At 37.5% G+C, this 19,466-nt stretch overlaps 1 protein-coding gene across 2 annotated transcripts; it reads left to right on the forward strand.

The window, feature by feature from the left end:
• Positions 1–1,640: 1,640 nt before the first annotated feature.
• On the forward strand, positions 1,641–14,023 carry alg9 (ALG9 alpha-1,2-mannosyltransferase; the record flags this gene model as incomplete). 2 transcript variants are annotated; one of them, XM_084113271.1, is made up of 15 exons in its annotated part: positions 1,641–1,813; positions 4,109–4,295; positions 5,330–5,464; positions 5,676–5,746; positions 5,860–5,948; positions 6,103–6,238; positions 6,673–6,760; positions 6,941–7,046; positions 7,782–7,904; positions 8,050–8,204; positions 9,097–9,226; positions 9,387–9,534; positions 11,707–11,836; positions 12,625–12,755; positions 13,178–14,023. In XM_084113271.1, 15 exons carry the CDS (start codon positions 1,641–1,643, stop codon positions 13,299–13,301), a joined length of 1,926 nt encoding a protein of 641 aa, XP_083969397.1. In that variant the 3' UTR covers positions 13,302–14,023. The 2 variants fall into 2 exon arrangements, with proteins under 2 accessions (XP_083969397.1, XP_083969398.1); XM_084113272.1 differs by having other exon boundaries at positions 1,648–1,813; positions 4,160–4,295.
• Between the last annotated feature and the right edge of the window lie 5,443 nt (positions 14,024–19,466).

Here is a 19,466-nt window from a genome sequence, read left to right on the forward strand (position 1 = left end):
TTGGGATGCTTAAACTGCTCCTTAAGCGAAAAGAGGTTTTGTTCCGGGTCTTTTCTGAACCTGAATTCTGAGCCTGTATTCCAGCCATATTGATATATGATATAAATACCGTTTGCAAAATGTGTATTATCTTAGACTCCTATATTATGGCACAAACGCACACCAGAGTAATATTTTGTTACAAACATTTCTAAATGGTCCACCATATGGTCTAACATTGAAGAATTTTTTGAAAAAATTAAAGTGTGTAGCAGTTTTTTTTATTATTATTTCATATATCATGACACAAGTACCAAACTATTTATCATGAGAATATGCTCCTGTTCGAGAATACTGAGGGCTCATTAGTGTAAAATCTTTACACTAACAAATTAAAACAAAATAGGAAAGTGTTATTTCTTAATTGGCAAAAATCTATCTAATACTAAAAATGTGGAATAAATGTCATAATTCCACATGTAGTTGTTTAAATGTAAATTTAGGGCCATTTGCTTATAGATATTGCAGATCTAATATACAAAGCCACACTAACAAACACTAGCATGGTATTATGAAACAATGAAAAAATTGATCTAAATGAACTGGTTTTATTCAAGTCAATAATATTTTTTTAAATGACTAAGCCAATCTAACTCATTTTTATGGGGTAAATACCCTTTTAATGTTACAGTTGCAGGTTATGGCTTTTTACAGTGAAACATGGTGTATGAATATCGTAATCATTCAGTAGCATGTTATTACCAGTGTTGGGTGTAATGCATTACTATGTAATTAATTACTGTAATTTAATTACTTTTCCCTTGAAAGAGTAAAGTAAGGGGTTTCTTTGACTTTTTGTGATATAATTACAGTTACTTCTGATGTAATTGCATTAAATACTGTATAGACTACATCGAAAAATTCTATATAAGGCAATAGTGGATTTAACATAAAAAAAACATCTAATGTTAAAATGTATGTTTTAATGTAACCTTCACCTTTAAATACTTTGGTCAGTCCAAGAATAATTACATGCAACTAACCCTCAACCAAATCCAAATCCTAATCCTACCCTAACCCTATAGTAAGTACATGATGATGTAGTTGCTTAATATTACTCAGTACTTAAATATATAATTACACTGTAACAATGACACCTTAAAATAAAGTGTAACCGAACCGAATACTTTACAAATAATTTAGTAATCGAATTACACTGTTTAAAATGTAATTAGTAGTAATAACTTATAGTTTATTACCATCATTGTACCATAATACAATGGTACTACTAAGTAATAGCCTAATACTGATATTAATCTAATTAATTGTTCAGATGGCTTAGATAATAGCCAAATGTATTAAATGAGAATATATGAGAAAATGTTTATATTAAATGTGTAATGAAATGTTTGTATAAATCGAAAAATTTAGTAGTAGTAAAAAGTACTTTGGTCAACTCAATGAAAGCATGCTAAATTGGTGTTTGCAGTAAGGTTATTAATTATAGTTAACTAAAACTTTAAAATTAAAATGAACCCACTAATGAAAAAACTAATTCAAAATACCAAAACAACTACAAAAACATACTGCTGATGTAATATTGGTAATAATGTTTGCCATCCGCGTGCTAATGGCTCTCCGTCGAACTGCGCTGTGCAATGATGACGTCACGCACGGCCAGTAGAAACATGGCGACGAAGAGTCTCCGTCAACGCAACAGACGGGGAAGCAAACAAGATGCCAACAACGTGAACAACACACCTACCACTGACAGCCGAGCAACAAAAGAAGACAAATGTGTTGAGGACAATAAGTCTAGTGACCCCCGTAATGAGTAAGTAACCATAAGCCAGTCCAGCTGACGCGCGGTGTAACATTGTGTAGTGTTGACAGGTCGCTAGCTCGCTAACGTCAGGCTGTCTGCATATGCGATTAATACAGATGGCAAACACATGAAATATCCACAGACTGTCTAAATAACACGAAGAGACAGAAATACTAAAATGTATCCAGGCGACACGAATAAGCTCGCTTTAATGTAACATGACGGCTTTCATTCAATCATTCATTCATTCAAAGGCAGCTCTTCTACTACCGGTGTGTAAACGCTCATCAGCGCTCCACAGAACTAACAGGCGCTGAAAAAGAAGTTGTGTATATAATGGTCGTTCTTTTCAAATGAATGCTTGTTATTATTGAGCTGGAATACTTTAGTGACACATTTTCAGATTTGACCATTAGCATGTCTGATGCTGTGTAACGAAAATCTCAGGTGCACATTTGCGCATGTCCAATTTCATAATCTTCTTACATTGTCATTAGCTGAACAGCGCAGAAGGAATAAAATGACACTCCACTGACAATTTTGTCTATGCGAAAAGCTGGAATTTCTCATGCTCACTATATTAATTATGCTTGTGAATGAGTTTAATTATACAGTGAGGAAAATAAGTATTTGAACACCCTGCTATTTTGCAAGTTCTCCCACTTAGAAATCATGGAGGGGTCTGAAATTGTCATCGTAGGTGCATGTCCACTGTGAGAGACATAATCTAAAAAAAAAAAATCCAGAAATCACAATGTATGATTTTTTAACTATGTATTTGTATGATACAGCTGCAAATAAGTATTTGAACACCTGAGAAAATCAATGTTAATATTTGGTACAGTAGCCTTTGTTTGCAATTACAGAGGTCATACGTTTCCTGTAGTTTTTCACCAGGTTTGCACACACTGCAGGAGGGATTTTGGCCCACTCCTCCACACAGATCTTCTCTAGATCAGTCAGGTTTCTGGGCTGTCGCTGAGAAACACGGAGTTTGAGCTCCCTCCAAAGATTCTCTATTGGGTGTAGGTCTGGAGACTGGCTAGGCCACGCCAGAACCTTGATATGCTTCTTACAGAGCCACTCCTTGGTTATCCTGGCTGTGTGCTTCGGGTCATTGTCATGTTGGAAGACCCAGCCTCGACCCATCTTCAATGCTCTAACTGAGGGAAGGAGGTTGTTCCCCAAAATCTCGCAATACATGGCCCCGGTCATCCTCTCCTTAATACAGTGCAGTCGCCTTGTCCCATGTGCAGAAAAACACCCCCAAAGCATGATGCTACCACCCCCATGCTTCACAGTAGGGATGGTGTTCTTGGGATGGTACTCATCATTCTTCTTCCTCCAAACACGTTTAGTGGAATTATGACCAAAAAGTTCTATTTTGGTCTCATCTGACCACATGACTTTTTCCCATGACTCCTCTGGATCATCCAAATGGTCATTGGCAAACTTAAGACGGGCCTTGACATGTGCTGGTTTAAGCAGGGGAACCTTCCGTGCCATGCATGATTTCAAACCATGACGTCTTAGTGTATTACCAACAGTAACCTTGGAAACGGTGGTCCCAGCTCTTTTCAGGTCATTGACCAGCTCCTCCCGTGTAGTTCTGGGCTGATTTCTCACCTTTCTTAGGATCATTGAGACCCCACGAGGTGAGATCTTGCATGGAGCCCCAGTCTGAGGGAGATTGACAGTCATGTTTAGCTTCTTCCATTTTCTAATGATTGCTCCAACAGTGCACCTTTTTTCACCAAGCTGCTTGGCAATTTCCCCGTAGCCCTTTCCAGCCTTGTGGAGTTGTACAATTTTGTCTCTAGTGTCTTTGGACAGCTCTTTGGTCTTGGCCATGTTAGTAGTTGGATTCTTACTGATTGTATGGAGTGGACAGGTGTCTTTATGCAGCTAACGACCTCAAACAGGTGCATATAATTTAGGATAATAAATGGAGTAGAGGTGGACATTTTAAAGGCAGACTAACAGGTCTTTGAGGGTCAGAATTCTAGCTGATAGACAGGTGTTCAAATACTTATTTGCAGCTGTATCATACAAATAAATAGTTAAAAAATCATATATTGTGATTTCTGGATTTTTTTTTTTAGATTATGTCTCTCACAGTGGACATGCACCTACGATGACAATTTCAGACCCCTCCATGATTTCCAAGTGGGAGAACTTGCAAAATAGCAGGGTGTTCAAATACTTATTTTCCTCACTGTATGTAGATTGAAGCTGTTTTAAATACTAAATAAATGAATTACAACCTTGTGTTACCATGTGCTCTGTTCCCATATTGCTTATTAGTTTGCTCCCAGATAAGCACATTAGCTCCTATCCCCTGGCTCTCCATTACAGGTCATCCAGTAAGGCAGGACAGGTGTGGGCTCCTGAGGGCTCCACAGCCTTCAAGTGCCTGGTTTCAGCCCGCTTCTGTGCTGCGCTGCTCAGTAACATCTCTGACTGTGACGAAACCTACAATTATTGGGAGCCAGTGAGTTACATATTTTCCTGGTTCACAATTTTTTGTTAAGCTCTCAGGGTACAGTAATAAAAATGGCCCAGGACCATTTTGGGCTAGTTGATGGTCCTGTTGGCCTGGCACTGCGTTCTCATTACGTCTTATGTTGTTATGCTTTGCACACTTTGCTTGCATTTTTTTTTTATTTAAAGTTTTTTGTGTGATTTTTGTGTTTCAATTCTGATGTCACCACATTAATATTATTTATCTGACTAACAAAGATTTAGTAAAAATTGCGACTTGTGATTGAATAGTAAAAATAGGTCGAAAATTATTATTATATTAAAGGTCACATATATATATATATATATATATATATATATATATATATATATATATATATATATATGTTTATGTGTGTGTGTGTGTGTAAAAGAAATTTCTACAGCTTTGAATTCAACACCCAATAATGAAATTATTGTATATATATATATATATATATATATATATATATATATATATATAATACTGTGTGTATATATATTATTTTTATGGTGGGACAAGTGTGTGTGTGAATTATGACATAGTGGTGCAAAATGTTTTTTGTTTATAATTTTTAACCTATTAGATATTATAACATATTTACATATTTATTTTTAAATATATTAAATTGTATTATTTTTATGATGTAACAAGAAAATATTTACAGGGCAAGTAAAAAGCTAAAATACTGGTCTAACTGGGACAGCAGAAAGCGAATTCTTATTGTTGAGCCCTGATCTGTGTCACTGTTGTGTCCCGTGATGCCCTGGAGTATGTAATAACCCAACCCATTAGCGACTGTCCTGGTGTATTTCAGATTCAAGAACTTTTTATTTGTCTTCACTAGAAGGTTGTCATGTCTATTCCTGATCACAGACAGACTATAGAGTGGTCTAACAACCTTATGAATGTGCCATTTTGCTGAATTTCAACCTTTTTCTGAGAGCTACTCACTTTAGTATATAAAAGAAAAGTACCAAACATTCTTAAAACATTCTTTTTATCTCTCTCTGTTTGCTGGCCAGACTCACTACCTGCTATATGGAACAGGGATGCAGACATGGGAATATTCCCCGGCCTACGCAATTCGTTCCTATGCGTATCTTTGGCTCCATGCCCTTCCTGCCTGCTTTCATGCCAAAATATTACAAACCAACAAGGTAAACTAGTCACCAGCCCCAAACTAGTTTCTAGATTGGTTACCAGTTTTGATTCTGTATTTTGTAAGCATTTGTAAAGGTTAATGATAGGCCTATATTTTTTTATTGTAAAGCTACCGTAATGAGAATTATTTAAATTGTAAAGTGCAGCTGTGGGCACATCATGGTAGTATGTGAAGATGTAAACTAATTTGCTGATGTTCCTGTTCAGGTCCTTGTGTTTTATTTCCTGCGCTGCATGTTAGCATTTACCTGTTGTGTGTGTGAGCTCTACTTCTACAAGTAAGTGCAGAATACTACTTATGGCACCTCAGCATCGGGCTAAAATAGGTGAATTTTACAGTGTGTGACAAAAAAAAGTGGCTTAAAGATCTGATGTCATGGGTCTCACACAGGGCCGTGTGTAAGAAGTTTGGCCTGCACGTGGGACGGCTTCTGCTGGCGTTCCTCGTCCTGAGTGCAGGGATGTTCTGCTCCTCTGCAGGTGAGTCAAATCAAATGGGTCATTTGTGGCTTATCTGCTTGATCACATGGAATTTAGATGATCGTTGTAACTGCTTGTTACTATTTTTCTTTTTTTGACATATTGTGTATACACTGCAGGTTAATGTGTGTGTTTGTGTATGTGTTCTATGCAGCTTTCCTCCCCAGTACGTTTTGTATGTACAGTACTGTGGTAGCTATGACTGGCTGGTTCCAGGGACACACGAGTCTGGCTGTGCTGGGTATTGCAGCGGGGGCCATAGTGGGCTGGCCCTTCTGTGCCCTTCTGGGGTAAGAAATGGCCAACGATTTATATTTTTGTATATTGATAAGCAGGGTCAAAAACCTGCCAATGGCAAATAAAAAAAATTCTGCCATAAATATTTATTATCAGCCATGAAACTTTATTTTGCGTTATGTAAAAATCCCAGGTTCGTCTGCGACCTGGGTCATGTCCTGATCCCACTTCTCTCTCACCATTACTTTCTAACCTACTTTCCCAACAATGCAAAGCAAAAAAAACAAACATGGTAATAAAAAAGTAATCGTCAAACTGTATTAATCCATGAATTAACCTGCAGTTCCCTAATAAATGAAAATGGCTAGTAACCGTTTCATTTACTCACCAAAGTCAATGTTTACTCACTTTTGGCAAAAAGCCATAAAAATAATCCTGATCATCCAACTAGGTGAATTTAGGATCTGTTTACTGATTGATTTTGCAGCATACCCATTGCCTTTGACCTGCTGTTGCTGAAGAAGAAGTGGAAGAGTTTTATCACGTGGACTCTGGTGGCGCTGCTGCTCTTTCTGGTTGGGAAACTCCTAGATCTTTCTGTCTGTCTTAGGTTTCTGAATTGTTTTTGTGTCCTTCAGACACTGAAATTTCATCAATAGCAAAATGGCATTTAAAAATAAAAAATATCCAGAATCATTGTATTATACTGACATGTTAACACTGATAACACTTATTATTGTTATATTTTTCTGTAGGTCCCTGTTGTTGGAATAGACAGCTACTATTATGGCAAGCTAGTGATTGCTCCTCTGAACATAATACTATACAATGTGTTCACTCCTCATGGGCCAGATCTCTATGGTACGCTTCAAATTATTTGTATATACTTCTAGAAATTATTGACTCATCCTTAAAGGTGCTGTATGTAATTTTTTTTGGCTGTACTAAAGCATAAAAATACCATGTGTTTGCTGAGATTTAGGAAACATGCTACGTTCAAATGCTTGATTTTCCAAAAAAAACAATGCTGAATGCTACAGCCAGTTATTCAAATTTGAGATTTTTTTCAATGTCAGAATGTCTGTTCTTGCTCTGGTCTGTGTTAACCCTGCCCATTATTAATTTACCCAATATTATTTCGAAACCCCGAGTTGCCAGTTGGAGGACAACAGCATATTTCAGTCTTTGAAGCTAACAAAAAAGTGGGTCAGAGATTCCAGATTCTACCTGACCTACAAAGCCTCAATAATAATGGCATTGTAAAAGTACTGTATACATTAGCTGATCAACGCACAGTGTAAGGCTCGTCGCTTTCCATTGTCTATTGTGCTCCTTCCAGATGTGTGTCCTCAATCTGGCAACCCGCGTATGTGTTGAGTCTGAGGAGGAGGGGGCGCGGGAGATAACTCTTCAATATTTACATTTTTTACTGCAGTACCCATTTCAACCACTAGCTATCAATATTACATACTGCACCTTTAAAACAAACAAAAATTGTTTACGGTAAAGCACGTAAATGATAATTCTTCTTAGTGCCGTCAGATGGCATCAGTCATCAACAGTTAAACCTTATTGCAGTGTTTTTTTCTCTTACAGGCACAGAGCCCTGGCATTACTACTTTGTAAATGGTTTTCTTAATTTCAACATTGTGTTTTTGTTGGCCCTGTTTTCTCTTCCACTCACGGCGCTTATGGAGGCACTGCTTCAAAGATTCAATGGTAAGTGAGATTAATGTGCCTTTGACTTGTTTTTTTTTCATTTAAGTCCTTAAGTTGCCAACTAAAGCCCCAACAAAATAATTGTGACGTTGGTGGCGTACTGGGCATCCTGTTAATCTCATGTTTCTTAATGTATAATTTGCAGTTCAGAACCTCGGCCGGCCGTACTGGTTAACACTGTCTCCTATGTACCTATGGATGCTTGTGTTCTTCACTCGTCCACATAAAGAAGAGCGCTTTCTGTTTCCCATCTACCCTCTCATCTGTCTGTGTGGGGCAGTGGCACTATCCTCGCTGCAGGTTAGAATTGCTTCTGCATGAAACAGAAGCTGCTCAAGTCTTTTCTTCCCTATTGTGACATATATCCCAGGGAAACGGCTTCTCGAACAAGAAAAATGTAGGGTGGGGCTTGATTTTGTCCATTGGAAATTGATTGGATCATTGTTGTTTGCTATTGCTGTGATCTTGTCCTCGTACCAGTAAACACGTCATCAGAGATGTTGTTGCAAGAGTTATTTTGATAAATCATTCATAATAGATAATGCAGTATTCCATAAAAAATAAGAATTATCAATTTTGATTTCATAGTGACTAATTATATGGTACTGAATGATTTGTATATATAATATTATTACAATTTAAAATGATTGTTTACAATTTAAATATATTTCAAAATGTAATTTATTCCTGTGATGCAAAGCTGTATTTTCAGCATCATTACTTCACTGTCACATGATCCTTCAGAAATCAGTCTAATATGCTGATTTGGTGCTCAAGAATTATTAATTTTTATCATCAGTTGTGCTGCTGCTTAATATCTTTGTCAAAACCATGATACAGTTTTTCAGGATACTTTGATTCATAAAAAGTTCAAAAGAACAGCATTTATTTGAAAAAGAGTTTTTGTAACATTTATAAAAAAAAAATGTACTGTAACTTTTGATCAATTGAATGCATCCTTGCTGAATAACAAATATTAATTTATTAAAAACTTTTGAACCATAGTGTGCATGAAACTTGTATTCGCAAATTAGCACATATCCAAAAACTACAGAGAACTGCACATCTTTATTAGCATATTTCCCCAGTGTTGTGTAAATTAGTTTGCTGGTAAACCTGCATGGAATTTGAATGCGATACTTTAATTTATTCTCCCTTTTAAACAGTTTTCTGTCTTTTTTTTTCCATGTAGAAGTGCTATCACTTCATATTCCAGCGCTATCGTCTGGAGCACTACACCATCTCCTCCAACTGGCTGGCTCTCGGCTCTGTGCTGCTGTTTGGAGTGCTCTCACTGTCCCGATCTGTGGCCCTCTTCAGAGGTAAGGACAAATCGTATAAGGGCTCAACAATAAGCATGTTGAGAGAGATTTGGGCCAAATCTAATGAATTATGCCCCTATTTTTACTTAATCTTTACTTTGTGCAGTACAATACTCCCTTTGTGATGTCTCTCTCACTTGGGGTTGTTGTGTGTGTTAAGGTTATCATGCTCCGCTGGATTTGTATCCAGAGTTTCACCGCATTGCTAAAGACCCTGCTATCCACACTGTTCCAGAGGGAAGACTAGTCAATGTTTGTGTGGGGAAAGAGTGGTACCGCTTCCCCAGCAGTTTTCTCCTGCCCAACAAGTGAGTTTGAGTTCTGATTAAACTCTTAAAGACTGTACATAAATATACACTACTGCTTAAGAGTCAATAATATTTAAATGAATACTTGAATACAGCAAGGACACATTCAATTGGTCACTGTAAGTGACTGTAAAGACGTATAATGTTACAAAATATTTCTATTTCAAATAAATGCTTTTCTCTTCAACTTTTTATTCATCAAAGAATCCTAAAAAAAATGTATGGGGGTAATATTATAATATTAAGGCATACAGTAATATTAAGCAGCACAACTCTTTTCAACATTGGTAATAATAAGCATATTAGAATGAACTCTAAAGGATCATGTGACACTAAAGACTGGAGTAATGATGCTGAAAATTCAGCTTTGCCATCACATGAATAAATTACATTTTAAAGTATATTGAGATATACAGTGAGGAAAATAAGTATTTGAACACCCTGCTATTTTGCAAGTTCTCCCACTTAGAAATCATGGAGGAGTCTGAAATTGTCATCGTAGGTGCATGTCCACTGTGAGAGACATAATCTAAAAAAAAAAATCCAGAAATCACAATGTATAACACCTGAGAAAATCAATGTTAATATTTGGTACAGTAGCCTTTGTTTGCAATTACAGAGGTCAAACGTTTCCTGTAGTTTTTCACCAGGTTTGCACACACTGCAGGAGGGATTTTGGCCCACTCCTCCACACAGATCTTCTCTAGATCAGTCAGGTTTCTGGGCTGTCGCTGAGAAACACGGAGTTTGAGCTCCCTCCAAAGATTCTCTATTGGGTTTAGGTCTGGAGACTGGCTAGGCCACGCCAGAACCTTGATATGCTTCTTACAGAGCCACTCCTGGGTTATCCTGGCTGTGTGCTTCGGGTCATTGTCATGTTGGAAGACCCAGCCTCGACCCATCTTCAATGCTCTAACTGAGGGAAGGAGGTTGTTCCCCAAAATCTCGCAATACATGGCCCCGGTCATCCTCTCCTTAATACAGTGCAGTTGCCCTGTCCCATGTGCAGAAAAACACCCCCAAAGCATGATGCTACCACCCCCATGCTTCACAGTAGGGATGGTGTTCTTGGGATGGTACTCATCATTCTTCTTCCTCCAAACACGTTTAGTGGAATTATGACTAAAAAGTTCTATTTTGGTCTCATCTGACCACATGACTTTCTCCCATGACTCCTCTGGATCATCCAAATGGTCATTGGCAAACTTAAGACGGGCCTTGACATGTGCTGGTTTAAGCAGGGGAACCTTCCGTGCCATGCATGATTTCAAACCATGACGTCTTAGTGTATTACCAACAGTAACCTTGGAAACGGTGGTCCCAGCTCTTTTCAGGTCATTGACCAGCTCCTCCCGTGTAGTTCTGGGCTGATTTCTCACCTTTCTTAGGATCATTGAGACCCCACGAGGTGAGATCTTGCATGGAGCCCCAGTCCGAGGGAGATTGACAGTCAATGTTTAGCTTCTTCCATTTTCTAATGATTGCTTCAACAGTGGACCTTTTTTCACCAAGCTGCTTGGCAATATCCCCGTAGCCCTTTCCAGCCTTGTGGAGGTGTATAATTTTGTCTCTAGTGTCTTTGGACAGCTCTTTGGTCTTGGCCATGTTAGTAGTTGGATTCTTACTGATTGTATGGGGTGGACAGGTGTCTTTATGCAGCTAATGACCTCAAACAGGTGCATCTAATTTAGGATAATAAATGGAGTGGAGGTGGACATTTTAAAGGCAGACTAACAGGTCTTTGAGGGTCAGAATTCTAGCTGATAGACAGGTGTTCAAATACTTATTTGCAGCTGTATCATACAAATAAATAGTTAAAAAATCATATATTGTGATTTCTGGATTTTTTTTTTTTAGATTATGTCTCTCACAGTGGACATGCACCTACGATGACAATTTCAGACCCCTCCATGATTTCCAAGTGGGAGAACTTGCAAAATAGCAGGGTGTTCAAATACTTATTTTCCTCACTGTATAACAGGTATCTTAAATTCTAATTATATTTCTCAATATTACTTTTTACCTGTATTTTTTGATCAAATAAATGCAGCCTTGGTGAGCATAAGAAACTTCTTTCAAAAACATTCAAAAATCTTACGAACCCCAAACTTTTGAACGGTAGTATTAGTATATCTCTATGATATATACTAACTATATCTTATTAATTTCCAGCTGGCACTTACAGTTCATCCAGTCGGAGTTCAGGGGTCAGCTACCTAAGCCATATGCCATGGGTCCTGATGCCACCTGGATACTTCCATCAGACATGAATGATCAGAATCTTGAGGAGACATCTCGATATGTGAGTGACCTAACACATACACTTGGGACTTAAATTTTGGTTTTGTAATTGGTCTTTTTATTTAAAGGAGTTAAATAATTAAAAGGGATTTAAGGAAAAAAAAGAGAGAAGAATGATAAAAAGTTCTAGGTCTAATAACTGTAGTTGTGAAGTAATCAATTACAACTATTTGCAAATAATGTTTTATTCCTTTTTATTCACTCTTATTTCTGTCTAATATGTCAAACGAAAAATGTTTCTTGTCATGTCAAATTCAGTTATGAATCCTATAAATAACATATTTTCAATAAAAAAAAAAAATTAAAAAAAAATTGTAGTCATAACTGGATATTGCCGTCAGTCATTTAACATTTCTATAATGAAACAGTTGTCAAATATTTTGCTACTTGCATCTTACCATGCACTCTCCGCTGTTAAAACTGAAGTGCCATGTTGGAATTGACACTCATCTTCTGTGAACAGTTAGGACCGCATTCTTTGATTTGATTGGTCATCTCAATAATTTTGACATTGAGGAGCGCTGTTAGACCACTGAGACAGACAAGCCTAAAAATGTAACTTAAAACACTTTTTGTCCCCCTCATTGTCTATGGTGGTTACAGCCCTGCTCTATACTGAGTTTGAATGCCATTTTACTTTTCTATACACCCCTTTTTATAATTTGTTTAAAAATCATGCACAAGTTAAAGTCAGTGTCACTTATCTACAACCTTTAAATGTCTCTGCATATGTCTGTGTTGTAGCTGAATGTGAAGTACATGTCATTTTCCATGTTCTCTGGCTCTCAGGTAGAACTGAAGCAGTGTCATTACCTGGTGGATCTGGCAACAGAAACAGAAGCCCCTCTTGAACCACGATACGCCGATAACAAAGACGAGTGGAGCATTATTGCTGACAAGCCTTTTCTAGATGCTACCAGGCAAGTCTTTAGTGGTGGAGTATATGGGCATTTTTCAAAACGAGTGGAAATTTGTTAACATACAAGAGACACTTGTGGGTAACTCAATCAGAGTAAATTAATTCTGCTGTAAAGAGTCATTGAAAATTGTAGGGTGTGTGCTTATCCACTAGAGGGCCTGCTTGTCCTTTTAAAAGATATTTATGACATCATTCTCAAGCGCTCATAATGAATCGTTGTGACACAGGGTGTCTAATCATCCTAAGAGAGATTATCCTTGACCCAATTTATCAGTAATGAGCTCTGCGTGTCTTTATTGCCCAGAACATGATGGCGAAATAAATGTAGAAATGGTTTCTTTTTAAAGAAAGTGTATTGTGGAATTCTGGTTTTAATGAACTATTTTGTGTATATTTCATCCTTTTCGTGTGTCTCCTACACAGGTCCTCCAGATTCCTCAGGGCCTTTTTTATCCCGTTTCTGTCTGAGCAATACACCACCTACAGCAGATATGTCATCCTCAAACCGAAACGACTCAAAAACAACCGGAAAAGAACGCAAGCCTGACCTGCCTTTCCAGCTATTTTTTCATAATCACACCCCTCCATAAGTCCTGTCTCTTGCAGTGCTTCATCATTTGGTCCCAAGATGCTCCTCCACATCCTCTTTCTGGATTGTTTTTGTGCGTGAGTGCAAATGAATGAATGGAATGAGTTTGTTTGAGCAACTTTGTTATCAAGTCATGCAGTGTCAAGCCTGTATGTAGACATCAGCGTTGCTACCCATCCTGTGGACAGTTTCAGCACAGAGCATGAATGCCTTACCCATCTTCTCCGATCATCTCCGCTTCATTCCATGCCTTCTGTTCATTCATTCCTGCGTGTGCTTCTCTGCATCTCTCTGAAGCGTTTCAGAAGAATTCTGTTTAGATGACCCTTTAAGGACTACAGTCCCTCATTTGAAATGACCTCATCCTTGATCTGGGACAATGAACTGTACTCCATGAATGCAGACTCAAACCAGATCTCATGTGTCCAGAGATATGAACTGCTGTTCATTTGTCCTGTTTGAGCAACTGGCCCAGGCCAGCCTCAGCATCTCAGGATGAAAGTTGCACCAAGAACTGAAGTTTTTCTTCAGTTCCATCGTCTGGAAAAGTGGACATTGACTGTGAGGTCAGACTGCAGACCAGAACAATTGAGTGTTTACATTCCAAATAATGTTTGTCATCTGAATCATATCAGTGTTAACTGTGATTGAGTCTAATAAAAGAAGGCTGTCTTAATGTGTGACTGTTTCAGAGAGGTCATTCCTGGAATGGATGCACTAATATCTGTTGTCTTTGTGAACTTCAGGGTTTTCCCGGTTATTAAAAACCTGGAATTGTTATTTCCTAGCCTGAAAAAGTATTATTTTAAGATTTTACATAATTTAATTAAAGTTCTTCTCTGTTCCAAACAAGTAAATAAATAAAAAATATACAGATTTTCTTCTAAATTTCACGTATTTGTATTTAATAATTTTTTTTTAACTGGTTCTCCTCTTCTCAAAAAAATAAAATGAATTATATTATTTATAAAAATATTTTTCAACAAAAAATGACATATTTAAAATTATTTTTTTTACAAATAAAATAAAAACAATTATTTTATGTATAAAAATATATACATTATCACATATTTCTATCTAATATTAAATATATAAATATAATTTCTTTCCTAGTTGTGCTTTGCTGTAAAAATACAAAATATTTTACTTATAAAAATATATTTTTTCTTAAAATAACCAAATAGTTCAATAATATTAAATATGTAAATATAAGATGTTTATATTTAAACCATTTTAGTAAAAATATAAAATATATTAAATATAAAAGTTTAAGCAAACTAAATGAATTAAAATGTACAATTAGAAATTCACTCCAGCAGTCCCTATCAAATGATTAAAATAAAAACGTCAAAAAGTGTCAAATTCAAGGTCAGATTTTCTCTTTTTATACAGTAAATGAAAATTCTGTCATCATTTACTCACCCTCAAGTTGTTTCAAACCTGTATGAGTTTCTTTCTTCTACTGAACAACACAAAAGAAGATATTTTGAAGAATATGGGTAACCAAACAGTTGATGGACCCCATTGACTTCCATAGTATTTTTTTTTTTTCCAAACTGTGGAAGTCATTAGTGCCCATTAACTCTGGTTACCCATATTCTTACAAATATCCTCTTTTGTGTTCAGCAGAAGAAATAAATTCACACAGGTTTGGAACAACTTGAGGGTGAGTAAATGATGACAGAATTTTCATTTTTGGGTGAACTTTCCCTTTAACTAACAACTTTTTAGTGCCAAGTAACATTTTAAAATTGTATAACTAGCTTTATTTAGAAACCACGAGTAAGAGAGTTTGCTCATTTGATGTTTTTGAGTTAAGTGCTGCAGCTCTGGGTTCCATAGATACTCAGATTTATCACTAAAAACACGCATCATTTCCCGTATGTGTCATTGTTGGTTCTGTAGAGAGAACATAGGTACGCTGCGGTGCATCGATTGTGGGTGTGTGTGTGTGTAAACATGCTGAGGGCAATGAATGTGTGGCTCTTGGTATTATTAACTGTCTACGGTGACGACATGTTAAGCCTCAACACTACAGGAACTCTGATCCTTTTTAAATCCTTGCATTGACGCTATACACTATGACACAACCCCCTTTGAAACATAGATGAGACATAGTTTTCCAGGCACTGTTCTATGCTTCATAGTTCAAATGTAATTTACAGTTAAGTTGAGCAATGATCCAGAACGTAAGTGAATGTGCTTTAAGGAGGCTGTATAGTTTTCTATTTCATTTTTATGCCATTATACTGATGCCTGGAGTAAAAAGTTTTGGGTGTAAAAAAGTCTAAGAAAATCTGTAAAAAAATACATTTTGTTGTCCAGGCCTTGGAAAAGTTGAAATAATAATTCTTTAAAAGGATCCTGTTATGCTTTTTCACTTTTTCAGCTTGTGTGATGTTGCTGTTTGAGCTTAAAAAAGATCTGCAAGCTCAAAGTCCTCTCCAAAGGCAGATATTTTATTTAACAGAATTTACTTTGCAAGAACTACAATGAACGACTCGTTTGGACTACAGTGCGATTTTTCCGGATCTTATGAAGTCACAATGTCCCCGCCTATGGAATAGGCTATGCAAAAAAAAGAAAGAAAAAAGGGGATGAGTCCTGGTTGAGCTGCTGCTATTTTTTGCATTGCTAATGTGTGAACAGCTTGGTAATGAAACTTAAAAAATAGACCTTCCCCGACTTCCTAGGTTGTTTATGTACTGATTTTTAGGTGAAGGGTTTGGGACAGTTTAAAGTCCGCGTGAACCGGAAGTTGCAAACGACTTTTCTCCAGTGTTGTGACGTATTTCCCAGTAAAAAGGAATATTGAACAGAGGGCAGGGTTTTACTCTAGCGCTCCTCCTCTCCATCTCTCGCTCATAACAGACTAACGGTTTGAGGGGAGTGGTTTAAGCGTTTCCCAACCCAAGTCCTCAAACCTACGTCATCAGGGAAGGTCCTCCAATGCAGAGGGGAGGGGCATTTTCAGATTTTGATTAAAGATTACGAAGCCAAAAAATTTTTTTGTGTGGATTGACTTGCATGGATGAATTGTTCACCACAAAACGATCAATTTAGGCAAACAAAGTAAATATGGTCAATTTTGATTTCATGTGGACTTTAAATACAAAGGATGTGATGGTTTCACGTGGACCTGAGAGCCTCAGTTAAGACATGAAATGAATGCTTACAATATTTACATTCAGGATAATGCCGAAAGAGCTGTTCTGTACTGTACGTAATGTCAATGTGTCGTGCAAAAAAAAGGGTTTAATTCACTGTAGTCTCACATAGCCAGATATAGCCTAGTCTATAGTCTCAACTTTAAAATCAAACTATCATAACAGTAATTTTAATTAGCCTACGTCATCTGTCGACATGATGCCGATAAATCGCAGAGCTGGTGCAAATATTCACATTGCTATGATCAAATGCTTTATTAACTGCCGCTTTCTCACCTCTGTCATTTTTGTTTTGTGTGTTTGTTATTGAGATGAAAAGCAGCAGCATATTACAGAATCCTCTAAACGTCGCTATCAGAAGCAGCGTCGGGATGTTCACTGCAAAGGTATTTTCAACTTTTTATTTCTAAGCGAAGAATGAAAAAAGAACTTTGCCATGAGTATATTGGCGCCTTGAATCACGTTCAGTCTCGCATGAGCGATGAGTTTCTGGCTGCAGTTCACTCAACAGCCACCGGTGTCGCTATAACAAGAGTTTCTGTAATTCTACATACAGACACCAGAGAATGTCTAATATGCATAGACAGTAAAAGAAATGGACACAGCGACCCCATTGGAACTCAATTGAGACAAGTGAAGCCCATTTTCAGCGATTTCTTAGCACTTCCTTTCCTGACGCGCAGACTCAAACCGAGCAAAGCGTTACACGGACCACGTGAGCAACCCGTCTGTCTTCTAGTAGCTGTGCCAAGAGAAATCTGAATCATTCCCTTCCGAATCTTGCAGAGACGGAGAGTGTGAGTAGGAGCTGTCCATAAGCTTGGAGCAGGAGAAACTTTTGCTAGGTATTCTGATTAATTATATTGTCATTTTGCCTCCACGTCCCCCCGATTGCCCGCGAGCTTCTCCTCCCGTCTATACGGTAATCTCTCTACTGTGCGACAGAGAGTCGCGTGGTTATGACGCAATCGTTAGCCTACTTTTACAAAAACTGCTTCTACGGGTCCATAACATAAGCTACAAGGTAATGGAGCATTTTATACATTGTCGTGTATCTTTAGAAATAAATAATGGACAAATGGAGTCTTTAAACGCCTCAGATGTAAAGTTATTCGCTGTCAAAGTGACGCCAAAATGAATGGGAGTCAATGGGATGCTAACGCAAGTGAAGTTCTGCTACAAGATGTCGGCACCCGGCCGACTTCAACTTCCGGTCGACTTCCTTCCCGCCTGCTAATATGGCGAGAAGTTTCACTCTCACTACACTTCCGGCTTCTGAACTGGTTGCAGTTCCACTCTGATTCCATATGAGGGCGCTCACAGGACGAGTGCAGAATGAATGGAGGTCAATGGAGCTATACCAATAAAAATCCACTTTTCTCAGGATATAATTTTTTGTTTAGTAATTTGAATGTTGTATTCGAAAGGAGATGCAAAGAAATTACACATTGCTGGGTGTTAGATTTTTTAGAGTCACTTATTTGCTTTAAAAAGTCTTTCAAAATGTCAATGACGTCAGAATGCTGACGTCATTAGCAGAATGCTAGCGTGTTATGGGCAACAACAACTCAACCTGTAAGAAATCAAAACGACATAAGTACTCGTTCATTCAACTTTCGACCTAAAACCCATGTTGAACTTGCAAAATCTACAATCAGATCTGAGATTTCTCAACGGCAATCGGGTGAAAGAGACAAATTTAGCCGTCTAGCCCCATAGACTCCCATTCATTTTGCACTCATGGCGAGCGCCCCCAGTGGAACTCTGATGGTACTACAACCAAAATTCGGTACAATAGGGCTTAATAGGGAGTGGGCAGGCTCTCCGTAGACGGGCTCTGCAGACACTTTCATTTTTACATTTTATAATATTATAAAAGTCAGATATTAAACTCATATATATTTGAATTTAATTAATTTTATATTTTTTGGTAATTAATGGTATTTAGCGTAGAATGTTTGTTTAAAATGCCATCCATGTATGGCTGATTTGATCTATATTAGTCTGGGCACAAAACTGTATCACACTGGTATAAGCACGTCTGTTCCACTCATTATATGTCAAGTCCACATTTAGGTCAGTGATCCACCATCTGCAAAGCCTCAGATATGATGAAAGCAGGTAAGTGTATTGTCCTCCTGACCATTTGCTTCTTCATCCTGGCAGGATCAGCCACCTGTCGCTGTCTGTCGGCAGACGACACGGCAAAACCAGGAATTACTCAGCCTTTTAAAACCGTAAGCTGTTTTTATTCTCTGTGGCTCTGCCCTTGCTCATAAAAATGCTATTTTGAGAAGCAGCTTCTTGCTAAGATCGTTGCTTGAAAATGCTTCATGCATCCAGGGCTCCAAATTGATGTCATGTCATGGTGATGGTGGTCTGAGTTCCCTTTCCAAACCTGCACAACAACAAAAGAAACTACAAGCTTGATCTCAAGTCACCTTAATAGGGTGAGCTGGATCAATGCTAATGAAGATGAACAGCATCCTTTTTCTAAACACAAACTAACAAAAGCAGGCCCAGTATGAATAATGGATGCCAGTGTGTTTTAATTGAACACAAATTAGCAACTGAATGCAGAACAGATGGTACAGACACAGGCCCATTTAATCATACAAGACATTTTTCTGCGCATATTAAATAACCATTTTCTCAGTTCTCATGACCGTAGGCCTATTACTTATGCAATGGGTTTGATTATCATTTTATCTTGTCTTATTGTTTATTTGGCGATCGAGTTTTTAAATGATGCATGTAAGTATTGTCATGCACATTTAAAGTATCTATAATTGATGATGTGATATGATGTTTTGTTGTTTGTTTGTGGGTTGGTAATAAAAGCTCTAATATGTATGGAATACAAGCAAACTATCTTTTGCAGCAATAAACATTCCAAACAGCTCTCACAATATTGCTCTTGGAAATTTGATTAATTTTCATCCAAGTTTCTGTACAA

Source organism: Abramis brama (genome assembly GCF_963993115.1).
Source record: "Abramis brama genome assembly, chromosome: 5".
Classification (NCBI taxonomy): Eukaryota; Metazoa; Chordata; class Actinopteri; order Cypriniformes; family Leuciscidae; genus Abramis; species Abramis brama.